This window comes from Pantherophis guttatus, chromosome 2 (genome assembly GCF_059756535.1).
Source record: "Pantherophis guttatus breed Tessera chromosome 2, ASM5975653v1, whole genome shotgun sequence".
NCBI classification, from domain to species: domain Eukaryota; kingdom Metazoa; phylum Chordata; class Lepidosauria; order Squamata; family Colubridae; genus Pantherophis; species Pantherophis guttatus.
In genome coordinates, this window is record NC_142064.1 from 265080542 (window position 1) to 265097975 (window position 17434).

At 44.9% G+C, this 17434-nt stretch overlaps 2 protein-coding genes across 3 annotated transcripts in view; both read right to left on the reverse strand.

Annotated features, from left to right (window-relative positions):
• Positions 1-17434, reverse strand: part of LOC132710049 (uncharacterized) — a 71817-nt gene that overhangs the window by 30802 nt on the left and 23581 nt on the right.
• LOC148115764 (uncharacterized) lies at positions 544-15755 on the reverse strand. Of its 2 annotated transcripts, XM_087884137.1 has the most exons (4): positions 7413-15754; positions 7158-7259; positions 6879-7053; positions 544-6781 (listed from the first exon to the last, which is right to left on the reverse strand). In XM_087884137.1, exon 4 carries the CDS (start codon positions 6596-6598, stop codon positions 4280-4282), a length of 2319 nt encoding a protein of 772 aa, XP_087740263.1. In that variant the 5' UTR covers positions 6599-6781; positions 6879-7053; positions 7158-7259; positions 7413-15754; the 3' UTR covers positions 544-4279. The 2 variants fall into 2 exon arrangements, with proteins under 2 accessions (XP_087740263.1, XP_087740264.1); XM_087884138.1 differs by having other exon boundaries at positions 544-914; positions 4240-6781; positions 6879-15755.

Genomic DNA, 17434 nt, shown 5'->3' on the forward strand with positions numbered 1-17434 from the left:
GGTGGACCTGGGCTGAGGCAACGGCTGGCGTGCTGGCAGAAAGGGCTCTGCATGCCACCTGTGACACGCATGCCATAGGTTCGCCATCACGGGTATATGTGGTACCTTGCTTAATAGTAGTAACTGTGAGAGGGATCTTGGAGTCCCAGTGGACAACCATTTAGATATGAACCAGCAGTGTGCAGCAGCTGCCAAAAAAGCCAACACAGTTCTGGGCTGCATAAACAGAGGGATAGAATCAAGATCACGTGAAGTGTTAATATCATTTTATAATACCACTTTGGTAAGGCCACACGTGGAATATTGCATTCAGTTTTGGTCACCACGATGTAAAAAAGATGTTGAGACTCTAGAAAGAGTCTCAGAGAAGAGCAACAAAGATGATTAGGGGACTGGAGGCTAAAACATATGAAGAATGGTTGCAGGAACTGGATATGTCTACTTTGATAAGGAGGAGGGGTAGGGGAGACATGATAGCAGTGTTCCAGTATCTGTCAGGTGTGCTTCCTTCAAAGTCCAGGAAAGAATGACCCAAACTCCATGTTTTATAGAGAAAGGTACTTTTACTAGAAATGAAGTGAACGCAACCACGGCTAAGCTGAAATTAAAGCAATAGGCGCGAAAAGTGCATATAGAAAGCATCCCCTCCCACTATCCATCGTAAATCATCCAATCCAAAGGTCTCCCAGGGTCAGGTGGAAGCACGTCTGGCAGCATCATCAATCAGGAATGCCACAACGGTTGACCCGATAGCCACTTCAAGGATTCAGTTTTGTTTCTTCCGAAGCCATGCCCCTCCTCTAGCACGCTTCCCCCCCAAGCTCCCTAGCTCTCCCCCCTCCCAGTTCCTATGGCAGCCAAAGCAGCCAAAATGGAGGCTGACATTCGGCCCCTCTGCAGAAGAGATGTTAGTCCTAAACAGGGAAGAGAAAAAAATGCAACACAGAAATTACGGTTTATCAGGGTATTTTGTATGAAACAATTGTACTTTCCTGGGCGCCTGAACATCACGTTTATTCACTCATTCAGTTTGAGATAAAGGAAAATGTTTCCAAGCCACCAGATATTGCACTTTACCATGGTGTTTCCTAGAGTCTAGAATTTTCTTAACTTCAAAATGTTGTTCCCCTTCTATCAGTATAGGGATCGGGGGAGAACCTTGGTCCGGACACAAAGGGGACGAGTGTTCTGGTTTCAACAAGCTGACATGAAATACAGGGTGTATTCATCTCAGAATTTTTGGCAATTCCAATTCAACTGGGTTTATGAGTCTAGTGATTCAGAAAGGACCCACATACTTGGGTCCAAGCTTTTTTGATTTCTGGGAAGTCTATAAATATTTGGTGGAAAGATAAACCCTGTCACCCACTTGGTACACTTGGATTTTTTTTGTCAACCTGGGTTTTATGTGCTCGATGTGTGTCATCTAAAGCTTTTCGAGTTACTGCCCAAGTACCCCGTAGCTGTTCTATCCACTCAATCAAAGAGGGGTTCTGTGGGTCATCCTGTGGTAGCTCAGGGATTGGCACAAACTCCTGACCAGACGCTACCTTAAACGGAGTGAATCCAGTGCTGCTATGTATGGAGTTATTGTACGCCACCTCTGCAAATGGCAATAGGTCCACCCAATTATCTTGCTGGTAATTTACGTAACATCTCAAGCACTGTTCTAACATGGCACTGGTTCTCTCACAAGCCCCATTAGTTTGGGGGTGGTGGGCGGAGCTTAACCCCTGGGCAGAGCCTATCAACTTTAAAAACTCCTTCCAAAAGTGGGAAGTAAATTGTACACCCCTGTCCGAAATTATACGTTTTGGAATCCCATGTAATCGGTAAACATGACGAATAAACAATTTTGCAAGGGTTTTAGCTGAAGGGATTTTAGAACAGGGGATGAAATGCACTTGTTTGGAAAACAGGTCTGTTACCGCCCAAATGACGGTGCAGCCTTCACTTACTGGTAGGTCTACAATAAAATCCATGGATATTTCTTTCCAAGGGGCATTCGGCCTTGCCACACTCTGAAGCAAACCGGGCGGTTTATTGATTACACGCATCAGTTGTTAGTTGTTTTTGACTTCAGTAGTCACATCAATAGACTTTCTCCATGATGATTATCCCTAACTTTTCTTTTCAGGCCTCCCAAGTATTCACTCATCACCCCAGAAACAGAGCAAGAAGTTTCCCATGCAAAAAGTGAGAACTACGCCAAGGGGGGGGGACCTTTCATGGCTGAGGAGGGACTGAAACTTTGGTGTCTCCACTCCTAGTCCAGCAACAGCACCTCCCCCCTAACAGGAAACCACCCAGAGACACTCCCTACTACACATTCAATCACAGGAAGCAGCAGCATGGAGGGTGGTGATGAATGAATGCAAATAGTCCTCATTTAGTGATCAAAACTGTGATGGGCAATTCTGGCAAATCACTTTATTGCAACATTTTTAAGCCTAAAAATGGAAGACGAATAGGTGAAAGAGACAATGATAGTATGGGCAAAAACATTTGGATATAATATAGAACTAGATAACTGACAAAAACTTTGGGAAAGAAACTATAAATTGACGATGGCAACCTCTTATAAAGAAAACTTGTATAAATTGTTTTATAGGTGGTACCTACGACTGGCAAGTCTAGCAAAAATGTTTTAAAATATGTCTACCAAATGTTGGAAATATAATCAAAAATTGGGCACCTATTATCACCTGTGGTGGATGTGCCCAAAAACAAACAACTTTTGGACGAAAGTGCATACTTGGTTAGAAAAAATGAATATGGATTTTAAGCCTGTACCATTTTTGTTAGACATAATACCAGAAAAATATGATAAAGGGAATGTATAATTTGATATGGCATGATTTAACAGCAGCAAGAATTGCACAATATTGAAAAAGTGAGGAAACAACTAAGGAAGAAGACATAATTAAAAAAATATTGGACTGTGCAGAAATGGACAGATTAACCCTGAAGATTAAAAAAAAAAGAAGACAGAATATTTTTGAACTTGGGACTTGTTTTATCAATGGCTGGATAAAAGAGCCAGAAATATTACTATGTAAACAAATTGACTGAGACAATATGCTGTTCATTAAGCATGTGCGCACACACAGACATATTCGGCCAAAAAGGTTTCAAATAGGATGGCTGTGAATTGGGGCCCATTATTGGAAACTACAATGTCCGGCAGGCCGTGTGTGGCAAACAGCCTCTGTAATACCCTGGTAACTGCTTCGGCCATCGTAGTGGGCATCTTAACTATCTATAACCATTTGGAATATGTGTCCACTATTATTAAGAATGTTTGCCCCTGTACCGGCCCTGCAAAATCAAGATGCACCTGTGACTGTGCTTTAGGTTTCTCCCATTCATGTGCTGGGGCAATGGTGGTGCCGGTCTGGACTCCTGACAAGGTGTGCACGTGGCAACTCATTCTGTTATGTCTGTGTCCATGCCGAGCCCAAACATAGCTCCTGGGTAATGCCTGCATTCTTATAATGCCAGGGTGCCCCCCATGTCATGTTTCTAATATTGATTCCCTTAACGTTTATGGTACTACGACTCTATCCCCCACAACAGACACCGCTTTTGCACTGACAGCTCATGTTGGGGTTAGGGTTAAAGGGTTTCCATTAGCCCACCCCACTGGGGGGGGGGAGAAGAGAAAGGACTAGGGGGGACCCTGGGGAGGAGTGAAGGGGCTGAGGGGACACAATGGTTAGGAAACAGCATACAGGGTTTCTTGGAGGGTGGGGAAGCCTAGGGATGACTTTGGCAGGCTAGCTTCCAAGAGTTTTCCCCAATGTTGAGGTAGCCAGTGTTCTGCTTAGCAACTTGCACATTCAATTAATACCTGCCTCAGGGAGGGCAGGGAGATTCAGGTAGTTAAGAAAATGATCATTGCAACATGCAACCGTAATTGCAAGGCCCATAATAGTTTTATCTGGAGGACTACTTTTATGCTGTTTATGCTGGGGAATTCTGGGGTTAACATCTGGGTGAAAACAAGACTTGAAACTCCACATATTGGTCCATAATCAACATACAAAAGCACCATCCAAAATTCCTTTTTGAAGAATTCCACTACTTCTGCAAAAGAAAATATACAGAAGCTTCTGCTGATAACCAGAAAATGGCAGTTAGCCCTTTTCCACTTTCCTTTTCTCTCCACCTACAAATTTAATCCTGAGAAACGTTTGAGTAAAAAGAATCAGGCCAGAATTCAAACAGTCAGTTTCTCACCTACAGTTTGAGAATGGGAGATCACAAATGAAATTCAAGCCTACTCTAAACTCTTCAACTGTTGCTGCATGTGAATTTCGTTGTGTGCTATAAGGGATGATTTACGTTTGAAGTAATGTCCACAGACTGGACATTTGAAAGATTTCTCCATGGTGTGAGTCTTCTGGTGTCTCATGAGATTGGAATTCTGACTGAAAACTTTTCCACAGTCAGGACATTTAAAACGTTTCTCTCCTGTGTGAGTCTTCTGGTGTTTCACCAGGCTGGAATTATCAGAAAAACTTTTCCCACAATCTAGACATTCAAAGGGTTTCTCTCCTGTGTGAATCCTCTGATGTCTCATGAGATTGGAATTCTGACTGAAAACCTTTCCACAGTCACGACATTCAAAGTGTTTCTCTCTTGTATGAGTCCTCTGATGTCTCATGAGATAGGAATTCTGACTGAAACCTTTTCCACAGTCAAGACATTTAAAAGGTTTCTCTCCTGTGTGAGTCTTCTGGTGTTTCACCAGGCTGGAATTATCAGAAAAGCGTTTCCCACAATCTGGACATCCAAAGGGTTTCTCTCCTGTGTGAGTCCTCTGGTGTTTCATGAGGTGGGAATTCTGATTAAAACCTTTTCCACAGTCTGGACATTCAAAAGGTTTCTCTCCTGTGTGAGTATTCTGATGATATATAAGGTAGCAATGCTGACTGAAACTTTTCCCACAGTAACAACATTCAAAGGGTTTCTCTCCTGTGTGAGTCCTCTGGTGTCTCATGAGATTGGAATTCTGACTGAAAACTTTTCCACAGTCAGGACATTTAAAGCGTTTCTCTCCTGTGTGAGTCTTCTGGTGTTTCACCAGGCTGGAATTATCACAAAAACATTTCCCACAATCTGGACATTCAAAGGATTTCTCTCCTGTGTGAATACTCTGATGTCTCATAAGGTTGGAATTATCATTAAAACTTTTCCCACAGATAGGACATTCAAAGGGTTTCTCTCCTGTATGAGTCCTCTGGTGTCTCATGAGATTAGAATTCTGACTGAAAACTTTTCCACAGTCAGGACATTTAAAGGGTTTCTCTTCTGTGTGAGTCCTCTGGTGGTTCACCAGGCTGGAATTATCACAAAAACATTTCCCACAATCTGGACATTCAAAGGATTTCTCTCCTGTGTGAATACTCTGATGTCTCGTAAGGTTGGAATTATCATTAAAACTTTTCCCACAGATAGGACATTCAAAGGGTTTCTCTCCTGTGTGAGTCCTCTGGTGGTTCATGAGTTGGGAATTTCGACTGTAAGCTTTCCCACAATCTGGACATTCAAAGGGTTTCTCTCCTGTGTGAATACTCTGGTGTCTCATGAGGTGGGAATTCTGACTAAAACCTTTTCCACAGTCAGGACATTCAAAAGGCTTCTCTCCTGTGTGTGTACTCTGGTGATATATAAGGTGGGAATTCTGACTGAAACGTTTCCCACAATCAAGACATTCAAAGGGTTTCTCTCCTGTGTGAGTCCTCTGATGTATCACTAGGTGGGAATTATCACTAAAACGTTTCCCACAGTCACAACATTCAAAGGGTTTCTCTCCTGTATGAACCCTTTCGTGTTTCAACAGTGTGGAATTATCATTAAAACGTTTCCCACAATCAGGACATTCAAAGGGTTTTTTTCCTGTGTGAGTTCTATGGTGTTTCACCAGGCTAGAATTATAACTAAAACTTTTCCCACAATCTAGACATTCAAAGGGTTTCTCTCCTGTGTGTGTCCTCTGGTGGTTCACCAGGCTGGAATTATCACTGAAACATTTTCCACAATCTAGACATTCAAACGGTTTCTCTCCTGTGTGAATACTCTGGTGTCTCATGAGGTGAGAATTCTGTCTAAAACCTTTTCCACAGTCTGGACATTCAAAAGGTTTCTCTCCTGTGTGAGTATTCTGGTGATATATAAGGTAGGAATGCTGACTGAAACTTTTCCCACAGTAACAACATTCAAAAGGTTTCTCTCCTGTGTGAGTCCTCTGGTGTATTACCAGGCAGGAATTCTGACTGAAATGTTTCCCACATTCACAACATTCAAATTGTTTCTCTCCTGTGTGAATACTCTGGTGTCTCATAAGGTGGGAATTATTACTAAAGCTTTTGCCACAGATAGGACATTCAAAGGGTTTCTCTCTTGTGTGAGTCCTCTTGTGTATTACCAGGTAGGAATTCTGACTGAAACTTTTCCCACAGTCACAACATTCAAAGGGTTTCTCTCCTGTGTGAGTTCTCTGGTGTCTCATCAGGTGGGAATTATGACTAAAGCTTTTCCCACAGATAGGACATTCAAAGGGTTTCTCTCCTGTGTGAGCCCTCTGGTGGTTCATGACTTGGGAATTGCTTCGGCCTGACTGTAAGCTTTCCCACAATCTGTGGGTTTCTTTCCTGTGTGAATACTCTGGTGTCTCACCAGCATGGAATTATCACAAAAACTTTTCCCACAGATAGGACATTCAAAGGTTTCTCTCCTTTGAGTTTCCTTTGGTGCATCACCAATGTTCGAATTACAACTGAAATGTGAAAAAAGAAAAGAAGTATATATTACAATGAAAAAGCAGACATGCCCCAATGCTAGAATAGTCTCTTATCTTATTTATGATCACTTACAATATTGATGATTCATTTGATACATGGAAGACTACTGAGATCCATGTTCAAATATCCATTCAAATTCAATTGTTTAGTTGGGTCAATCACAAATTCTTAGCCATGCAAAGGACTATCATCAATCACTGTATATCTTGAAGTGCTGGGGATAGATTTTATCATTGCAGACATATCCCTACGGGGAGAAATACAGATACATTCACCTACACATATATATACATGGAGAAAATCTATGACTTTCAAACCTGACAAAATGGCCCAAAATGGTTACAGTCAAACCTTTGGAGCTAAATTTAGAGATGTGGGGGCTTTAGCTGATGAAATGATTCCAAAAGCCTCTGCAAGCTTTAAAGCACCACTTTTGCTCATGGAAGTCCTCAGCTGCAAATAAGAATAGAAAATACTGTCTATAACCCCTCTGCTGATATCCTTGTTCAAGTAGTCTTCACTTTACCTACCGCAATTGGAACTGATATTTGCATCATTAGGCAGCTCAATCATTAAGCATGATGTTATATGACAGTGCCAACTTACATCTGTTCCTCTGTCGTTGTTTAGCAAATTAATGGGGGATTTCCGGCTGTACTTCTGGCGCCTTTGGAGCATGAACTGTGAGCCCCACGGTCCTATTCCAAGCTCTGTCTTTCGGAGGGCTGAAATGTGAGCCACAGCCTCTCTGGAGGAGTGGTGAAGTAAAGGGGGACTGCCTGGCAGGTCGAGGAGAGCCGCATGTCTCTTCTCTGCTCAGGAAAGCCACCTTATTCGAAGACAAAGAGCAGCAGCAGCAAAAATATCTGCCATTAAGCTGTGGACAGTCAGAATACGTAGGACTGTGCTGGAGCGGAGAAAGTGAATGGTGTGCAAACTGGGTGAGAAAATGCTTTTAATTGCAATCTGACACCAAGAAAATGGAGAAGGCATTTTAAATGTTGGAATTATAACTACAAACTTTTGTTTCATCATTATCGCTCATTTATTGGATTTACAACTTAAAATAATTGAAATTGGATTTTTTAACAATAAAGCAGAGAGGCTGGGGTAGACTGAAGTGAGAGCGCCAGCTGCTGATAAAACATGAACTAAGCAACTTTGGAAATAACTACTTTAAAAAGACTGAAAATACTTGTTGGATAGGCTTCTAAATTAAGACCACTGGAGATTAAATAAAAGATTTAATTTTTTAAATTTGAATAATGAAGAAAAAATGGAGTTATCAGAAGAAATGGGGGAGAAAGCAAGTGAGATGCCAACAAGATGAAGATAACAAGGAAGAGATACCACTAAAAATAAATATTGATTAAGAAATTAAAACAGGAGGGAAATAATGTAAAAGATTTAAAGAGGGAATGGGAGAAACAGGAAGAGAATTGTGGGAAAGAGAAGGGGCATGGAATAGATAGTTTTGAAATCAGACAGAGGGAAAAGGTAGAGGGAGGGAAAAAAAACCTTGATTATATAGTTAGAATATAGATTTTGAAATAGAGGGAGAAAAAGGCTTAAAAGAGGAACACTGGAAGCAAGTTAAAAAAAAAGACTAAAAATTCAGAAGAGGTCAAGAGATGATGGATAAGAGGGGTAAAAAGAGTTAAAAATTATTGAATATATATTAATAATATATTAGAGTTATATAGGTTGGAATATGAATATGAATAAATGTATATTAAATGTTTAATGATTGTGTTTGGAACTAAAGTGTGTACTAAAATATTGAATAATGAAAGAAGGAAGGATCACGTCTCTGAATATTAAGAGTATGGAAGGGGGGAAAGGTTAACATAGAGGTAGAAATAAGAGGGGAATAATAGTATAAATAGACACTAAAATGTTACAGTGGATGGAAGAACTATGAGAAGGTTTAGAACTGAAGGACAATAGTAAAGATTATGTGTTAACAAAATGAAAAATGAAAATGAAATGCAATTATTAGAAATAATAATGTTAAGGATGTGGATTCACCTCCCTGTATTACAATCTCTGCACAAGAACTGGACGTTGTCCATGACTTTATGTACCTCGGCTCAGCTATCTCTGACACTCTTTAGATACTGAGCTGAATAAACGCATTGGTAAAGCAGCCACCATATTTTCCAGACTTACAAAGACAGCATGGCTTAATAAGAAGCTGACAGAACATATAAAGATTCAGGTCTATAGAGCCTGCGTCCTGAGAACACTCTTGTACTGCAGTGAGACTTGGACCCTTTTCGCATAGCAGGAGAGAAAGTTGAACACATTTCATAAATGCTGTCTCCGACGTATTCTTGGCATCACCTGGCAGGCAAAGTTCCAAATAGCGCAGTGTTGGAACGTGCTAGAATTTCTAGCATGTATACACTATTGAAACAGCGACATCTACGCTGGCTTGGGCATGTCGTGAGAATGGCTGATGGTCAGATTCTGAAAGATCTCCTGTATGGAGAATTAGTGCAGGAAAAGCGCCTCAGAGGGAGACCACAGCTGCAATATAAGGATATCTGCAAGAGGGACCTAAAGGCTCTGGGAATGGACATTAACAACTGGGAAACTTTGACCTCCGATTGTTCAGCTTGGAGGCTAAAGACGCAGCATGGCCTTCTCCAATTCGAAGAGACACTTGTTCATCAGGCTGAGGCAAAGAGGCAGTCCCGGAACCAGTGAAATCTGGAGGCTGGGCAGGGGACAGAATATATCTGCCCTCAGTGTGGAAGGGATTGCCACTCTCGAAATGGCCTTTTTAGTTGCACTAGATACTGTTTTAGGACCTCTTTCCAGAGCACAATACCGTAGTCTTTTGAGACTGAAGGTTGCCAATGATGAATGTTATGTTTATTTCTATTGAAATGTATGATACCCAGATACCACACCATTCACACAATGAGATGTATAAAATAAAAAATAACAAACTTGGAAAAAAAACCAAATTCTTAGCAATGCAAAGGACTATCATCAATTATATCTTGATAGACTTTATAGGGAGAGATATCCCTACAGAGAGACATACAGATACATCCATCTACACATGTGTATACATGGAGAAAATCTATGACTTTCAAACCTGACAAAATGTCAGATTACAATCAAACCTTCTGAGCTAAATTTAGAGATGTGGGGGCTTTAACTGATGAAATGATGCCGAAAGCCTCTGCAAGATTTGAAGCACCACTTTTGCTCATGGAAGTCCTTCAGCTGCAAATAAGAGCAGAAAATACTGTCTACAACCCCTCTGGTGACATCCTTGTTCAAGTAGTCCTCACTTAACCTACCACAATTGGAACTGATATTTGTGTCACTAAGCAGCCTGATTATTAAGCATGATGTCACATGACAAGGCCAATTTACATATGTTCCTCTGTAGTTGTTAAGCAAATTACTTTGGGTTGTTAAAGGCAATTTCATATGACTGTGACTTGCAATTTACTACCAGTATACCCACTGATTTTGCTTATCAGAAGCTAGCTGGGGAGGTCACAAATGAGGATCATGAGTGTGGGATGCTGCCGCCATCATAAAGGTGCAACTATTGGCAGAACCCGAGTTGGTGCAACTCCTTTTCCTGCACCTTCAAAACCACAGTCACTGCTGAAGTGCGGTCCCTGAACAAGTGCTAGGATTACCACAAATTTTGTAGAACAGGTGCATGTCTGCTTCTACTGTGCCACAGTAACTTTGAAGGCTCAGGGAAGAAGTGGTAAGTGAGGACTACCTGTGCAACCAAAGATGCCAAAAGCTCCTCAATAGCTATTTCTTAGGAAGTGCTGGATTAAGCACAATTGAACCTGGTTATAATATATGGATGGGACAGGAAATACCATACTTATGGGCAAGACATGGAAATAAAAAAACAAACATTGATCGCTTGAACGGTGTTCCAATACTGGAAGAGTTCACATAAAGAAGAGGGTGTCAACTTAGTTTCCGAAGCACCAGAGAGCAAGACAAGAAGCAATGGATGGAACTAATGAAGGAGGGAAGCAACCTAGAACTAAGGAGAAACTTCCTAACAGTGAGAACACGTAACCAGTGGAACAGCTTATGTTCAGAAGTTGTAGGTTCTCCATCACTGGTGGCTTTTAGAAGGGATTGCACAGCCATCTGTCTGGAATGAGCAGGGGATTGGGACAGAAGTTTCAGTTCATCCCAGTGACGGAGCACCCAGAACCATTCCCAAAGCATCAACCTTCACTTGAAGGAGACTTTTTCAAGCTTCCCACCAGCAGAAATTGCAGCCCCCAGTTTCCCAGCCTGCAGCACCAGTGGGCTTCCATTTGGGGAGGGAAGGAACCTGCAGCAGCCGCAGCTGAGAGGCTTCAGCCCAGTTGCTTCTCCGCTTCCAGCCCAAGTTGCTCCCGGACTCTCCTCCCACCTGCTGCCCTCCACTCACCTGCCAGCTGCTGCTCCGACCATGGAAACAGCACAAAAGCCGCTCTGCACTCCACTTTCCTCCCATCAGCCATCCGGAAGAGGAAGTTCCTCTGCGCCTCTCCTCTCCTCCCATCCTTTCTAGCAGTACAGTACTTGATCGTTTTAACTCATTAAACGCAAGACTTTAAACTCTGTGGCTGCTGAGCTATCAATTAGAATAGAATAGAATTCTTTCTTGGTCAAATGTGACTGGACACAATAAGGAATTTGTCTTTGTGCCGAGCTCAAAAGTTAATGACTTTTACAGAGTTACAGAATCAGCTTTCTTGGGGGTGTCTCTCAGTGGAGATCAAAGCCTCTCTACACCCTAAATCTTTATGACTTATTTAATGTGGCTCCCAAGGATTTAGGACGAGGCACCAAACTCTCCAGGGAGCCAGCTTCACTCTTGCTGGTCAGGGCTGCATCCAGGGGCACGGAGGATAAAGCTGGATTCCTGAAGGAGGGAATTGTATATCTGCTAAATGTTAAATGCCATGTGTAAACTCTGTAAATTTACTTGCGGGGAAGTCTCCATTAGGTCACAGAGGAAAATACGCAGCAGGGGTTAGAAAATGAGGGCTAAGAAAGGGGACAATTGTCAATATAGAGTAAAAGAAATGTTTCTAAAATGCATTTAAAAGAAAAAGGAAAAATAGAATATCCCACCAAAGCACATGGCTGACTGATCACCAGGCTAACTTTATTACAGGGACACCCTACGCTGCCATTTTTATTTATTTATTATTTAAATTTTTATACTGCCCTTCTCCCGAGGGACTCAGGGCGGTACAGCCACAATAAAACAACATATACCCATAAAATTTAAAAACAGTTTAAAACATATTAAATAATTTGGCCCTTATATTAAAAAATGAAGATCTAGTAATTTTAGATGGTGATAGTGGTGTTTTAGCTATTGGATCTAAGCTCTGTTCTATGGAGGAAGCTGCAATATAAGAACTTCAACATATACAGGTAGTCCTCAACGTACGACCACAATTGAGCCCAAAATTTTTGTTGCTATGTGACTCTGGACACTGCAACTGTCATAAATATAAGTCAGCTGTCAAGCATCCGAATCTAAATCACATGACCATGGGAATGCTGCACACAGTCATAAGTGTGAAAAATGGTCATAAGTCACTTTTTTCAGCGCCGTTGTAACTTTGAACAGTCACTAAATGAACTGTCCTGAGTAATTGTCCTAATATCTGCCTCCTTCTGGGTCGCTTACAGCAAGCTTTCTTCAGATAGCCTGCTCTCGGCCACGGTTACCTGAGCTTCTCTCCAAGCACCCCAGATATCCGGGAGCGATTGAAGAGTCCGGGATTTAGGAAGCCCGGCAATCTGATTGATTTTAAAAGGAGAGCAGATCTGTTGTCAAGGTTCTGACAGATGCCCTAATTAACTCATGAGTCTCAAGCCAAGTTTCAAAAGGAATCCAATGATTTATTAGGAGCAGTATGTCGGCCTCTAGGCATCTACTCAAGTGAGGTCTGCTCTGCTGCATGTAAGTTACCGCTCACCTTTGACCCTATTCCCCCCCTCTTCCTTTCAGTCTGTGTCATAAATGACGTTCTCCAATGAGGTACTCCCGCGGGCTGTAGAGACACACCTCACAACCCGGCTTTGGTAATTCAAAGTTGGAAGAAGGTACGCGTGTAATGTGCTCCCCATTTATTTATTTATTTATTTATTATTTATCTATCAAATTTCTATACAGCCCTACTCCCGGAGGACTCAGGGCGGTGAACAGCCAAGATAAAATACAGATAATACAAACATTAAAAGTCCATTAAAATTATTAAATATTTTGACCGAAAACAAATTTAAAACACCCAATTTATAAAACACATTAAACGATTTAAAAATTTAAAAGGGAGAGTTAGGCCAGGCCAGCCTGCTGAAATAAAAATGTTTTGAGAGCATGACAAAACGTGCGCAGATCCGGGATCCTCCGTATCTCCGGGGGGAGCTCGTTAGGTGCCCCCACAGAGAAGGCTCTTCCCCTGGGGGCCGCCAGTCGACACTGTTTGGCTGACGGCACCCTGAGAAGCTCCTCTCTATGGGAGCGTACTGGTCGGTGAGAGGCTATTGGTAGCAGAAGGCAGTCTCGTAAATACCCCTGTCCGATGCCATGGAGTGCTCTAAAGGTGGTAACCAAAACCTTGAAGCGCACCCGGAAGACCACCGGGAGCCAGTGCAACTCGCGCAGGAGGGGGGATCACATGGGAGCGCCACGCCGCTCCGATAACTACCCGCGCAACCGCATTCTGGACCAGCTGGAGCCTCCAGTGCTCCTCAACGGGAGCCCCATGTAAAGAGCATTGCAGTAGTCCAGGCGGGAAGTAACGAGAGCATGAGTGACCGTATTTAATGAGTCCCGATCCAGAAAGGGACGCAACTGGACAATCAGGCGGACCTGATAAAAAGTCCCCCTGGCCACAGCCGTCAAGTGCTCTTCCAAAGACAGCCGTGAATCCAGGAGGACACCCAAGTTGCGAGTCCTCTCCGTGGGGGCCAATGACTCGCCCCTAATAGTCAGTGATGGCACCAACTGACTATATTGGGATGTCGGAAACCACAGCCACTCGGTCTTGGATGGGTTGAGCCTGAGTCTGTTTCTTCCCATCCAGATCCGCACAGCCTCCAGGCACCGGGACATCACTTCAAGGGCATCACTGGGGTGGTCCAGGGTGGAGATGTACAGCTGAGTGTCATCAGCGTACTGATGGTACTTCACCCCGAAACCACGGATGATCTCACCCAGCGGCTTCACATAAATGTTGAACAGAAGGAGCGAGAGGACCGACTCTTGTGGCACCCCCCATACAAGGGGCCTCGGGGTCGACCTCTGCCCCCTGTCAACATGGACTGCGACCGGTCAGAGAGAAAGGAGAACCACCGTAGGACTGTGTCCCCCACCCCTAACTCCTCTAGCTGGTGCAGCATGATACCATGGTCAATGGTATCAAAAGCCACTGAGAGGTCTAATAGGACTAGGACAGAGGAACAACCCCTGTCCTGAGGCCTCCAGAGATCATCAACCAATGCAACCAATGCCGTTTCCGTGCTGTACCCAGGCCTGAAGCCTGACTGGAACAGATCCAGATACGACGATTCATCCAGGTACTGAGGGAGCTGTCGCGCTACCACACTCTCAACAACCTTCGCAACAAAGCGAAGGTTGGAGACTGGATGGTAATTTGCCAACACTGCCGGGTCCAGGGAAGGCTTTTTGAGGAGAGGCCTCACCACCGCCTCTTTCAAGGTGGCGGAGAAGACACCCTCACTCAGAAAAGCATTTATAATCCCCTGGAGCCAGCCCCGTGTAACCTCCCGAGAGGTCAGCACCAGCCAGGAGGGACACGGGTCTAGTAAACATGTGGCTGCGCTCAGTCTGCCCAGTATCCTGTCCACGTCTTCGGGCGTCACAGAATCAAACTATTTCCAGATAATATCACAAGACCTGTCTCTGTCCTCCCCCCTGAATCTACCCAGTCAGAGTCCAGGTGTTCCCGAATCTGAGCGATTTTGTCATATAGATACTGTACAAAATCCTCGGCTCTACCCTCCAAGGGGTCCTCCATCGCTTCCTGGTGGAGCAGCTAGCGGGTCACCCTAAACAGGGCGGCCGGGCGATTATCTGATGATGCAATAAGAGCAGCAAAATAGTTATACTTTACCGCTTTTATCGCCATCAGGTAGGTCTTAATATGAGACCTTACCAGTGTTCGGTCAGATTCAGAATGGCTGGCCCTCCAACCGCTCTCCCAGCGTCTTTTCCAGCGCTTCATCTCCCTCAGTTCCTTGGTGAACCAAGGAGCCAGGCGAGATCGGCGCCGGGTCAGAGGCTGCAAAGGCACGACCCAATCCAAAGCTCCAGCGGCCACCCTATCCCAGGCGGCCACCAGGTCCTCAGTCGAACTGTGTGCCAGAGCCTCAGGAAATGGCCCAAGCTCCGTCTGGAACCTATCTGGATCCATCAGGCGCCTGGGGCGGAACCATCTCAACGGTTCCGCCTCCCTGTGGTGGGGTGCGGCAGTTCGAAGGTCAAAGCGAAGGAGGGAGTGATCCGACCATGACAAGGGCTCGATCACTATATCCCCTATCTCAAGATCACTCAACCACTGATCAGAGACAAAAACCAGGTCCAGCGTGTTTCCTCCCGTGTGAGTAGGGCCATGAACTAACTGGGTCAGGTCCATGCCGTCATGGAAGCCATGAACTCCCAAACCACCTCAGACGCCTCACTGGCGGATGGCAGGTTAAAATCCCCCATGACCATAAGCCTTGGGGTGTCAACCGCCACCGCAGCTATAACGTTGAGCAGTTCGGGCAGGGCTGCCGCTACGTGGCAGGGAGCCAGGTACGTAACCAGCACGCCCATCTGCGCCCCATGACCCCACTTCACCAGGAGGGACTCACATCCAGCCGTCTGAGGAACAGTGGCCTCCCTCGGACCAAGACCTTCTCTAATGACAACCGCCACCCCCCTCCCCTCCCCTGTGCCCTCGGCTGATGAAATGCATGAAAACTGGGTGGGCACATCTCAACAAGGGGGACCCCTCCCTCCGGGCCCAACCAGGTCTCCGTAATACCCGCCAGGTCCGCTCCTCCCTCCTGAACAAGATCATAAATGAGGGGGGCTTTATTTACCATGGACTGGGCGTTGCACAGCATCAGCCGAAGGCCAAGGGCCTGAGGGTCTGTGCAACCTGGGGAACGAGAGGAGCATTGGAGGCCGGAGCGCACCACCGCTTGGAGCCAGCGGGCACGCGCTCCCACAACCTGATGTGGCCCTCTGCTCCCGCCATATCTGCCCCTCCCACCCACAGTACTGATATAATATCCATCCACAACACAAGCTCTAACCCCCTCCTTGACCCCGGTTCCCGCACTTTTTGTGCCACGCTCTTCAGCCGGCTCTGGCCTCCTCCCCGACAGGTTCTCCCCCAAACCCACAGAGCCCACCCCCCTCCCAGAACCCTTTAAAACCTTATCTAAAAATTTCCCCCAAAAACCCCACAACCCCCTCCTCGCCGCATGCCACCTCTCGGGATTCCAAAATCCGTCATCAAGGTAGGCCCTCGATAGTGAGGAGGGCCAAACCTGTGAGAGGGGGGAGTCTCGCAGTGCAAGCAGGTCAGCAGCCGTAAACATCACAAAAAAACAGAGGTGGAGAGTCAACTGGTCAGGGCTTCACCAGATTGTCCAATAATACTGGGTCCAAGTAGATCTTCATATCAGGAGCTGGTTCACTGCCCTCTCACAGCAGTGGGAGGGGCCAGTGTCATCCCCCCACGTCCGGAGGATAATTATCCCAGTCACCCTCTCACAATGACTGGGCCAGATGACACCGACAATAGAGTCACAATAGTCCATCCTTTCATCCGGCGGATGACAACAGCCCCCTCAGCACCTGCACACCGTTTTGCCCAGTTCTCCTCCAGTTTGGAGTCGCATATGAAGCCAGCAGTTTGTAAAGTTATTAAGGGCAATGATGATAATCCCACGGGCACAAGCTCTTCCCTGAGGTGAGAGTAGGGATAGCAGACAGAAAACCCAGTCCAAGGGTGGGTGGCCATCGAAGGCCAACACCCACCCATACCTGGGGGAAAGGGGGGAGGAGGAGAAGCCACCCGAGGTGACCAATAAACCAACCCTGGTCAGCCTCCCGCCTCTCCTGCCCCAAAACTCCCCAAACCCCCAGTCTCAGCTCTGATGACAAAAAACCCCGGATAGTAGGGGTCACAATCCAAAATAGAGCAGATGGTAATCCTGAGGGCAAGACTCTCCGTATTTCCCCCAACCACCTACTGCAAGCTATTTCCTTAACCGGGTGGTCCGTGGCTGCCATTGCCTCCAGCCGCCGCCGCCATCATCGCCGGCTCGTAACCGGCACCCTAGGCTCCTTGCTTCTAATGGCAACTCAAGAGCACACTAGAAATGCTTTTGCGAGTTGACACATAAATTTACAAGGAGTAAACCTTAACATCAGGGTGGATTTGATTTAAATCGAGTTGATTTAAATCATGATTTAAATCATGATTTAAATTACAATTTAAATCACTAGTAAAAAGGCTTGATTTAAATCAACTCGATTTAAATCATAATTTTTAAAGAGCAACTGTCACTCCTTTGACCCACTGTTGACTCACCGTCAGTCCCAG

Excerpts from the sequence above, each read along its gene's own strand:
- LOC148115764 (XM_087884138.1), bottom strand. The coding sequence starts at position 6,598 with ATGAACCACCAGAGGGCTCACACAGGAGAGAAACCCTTTGAATGTCCT.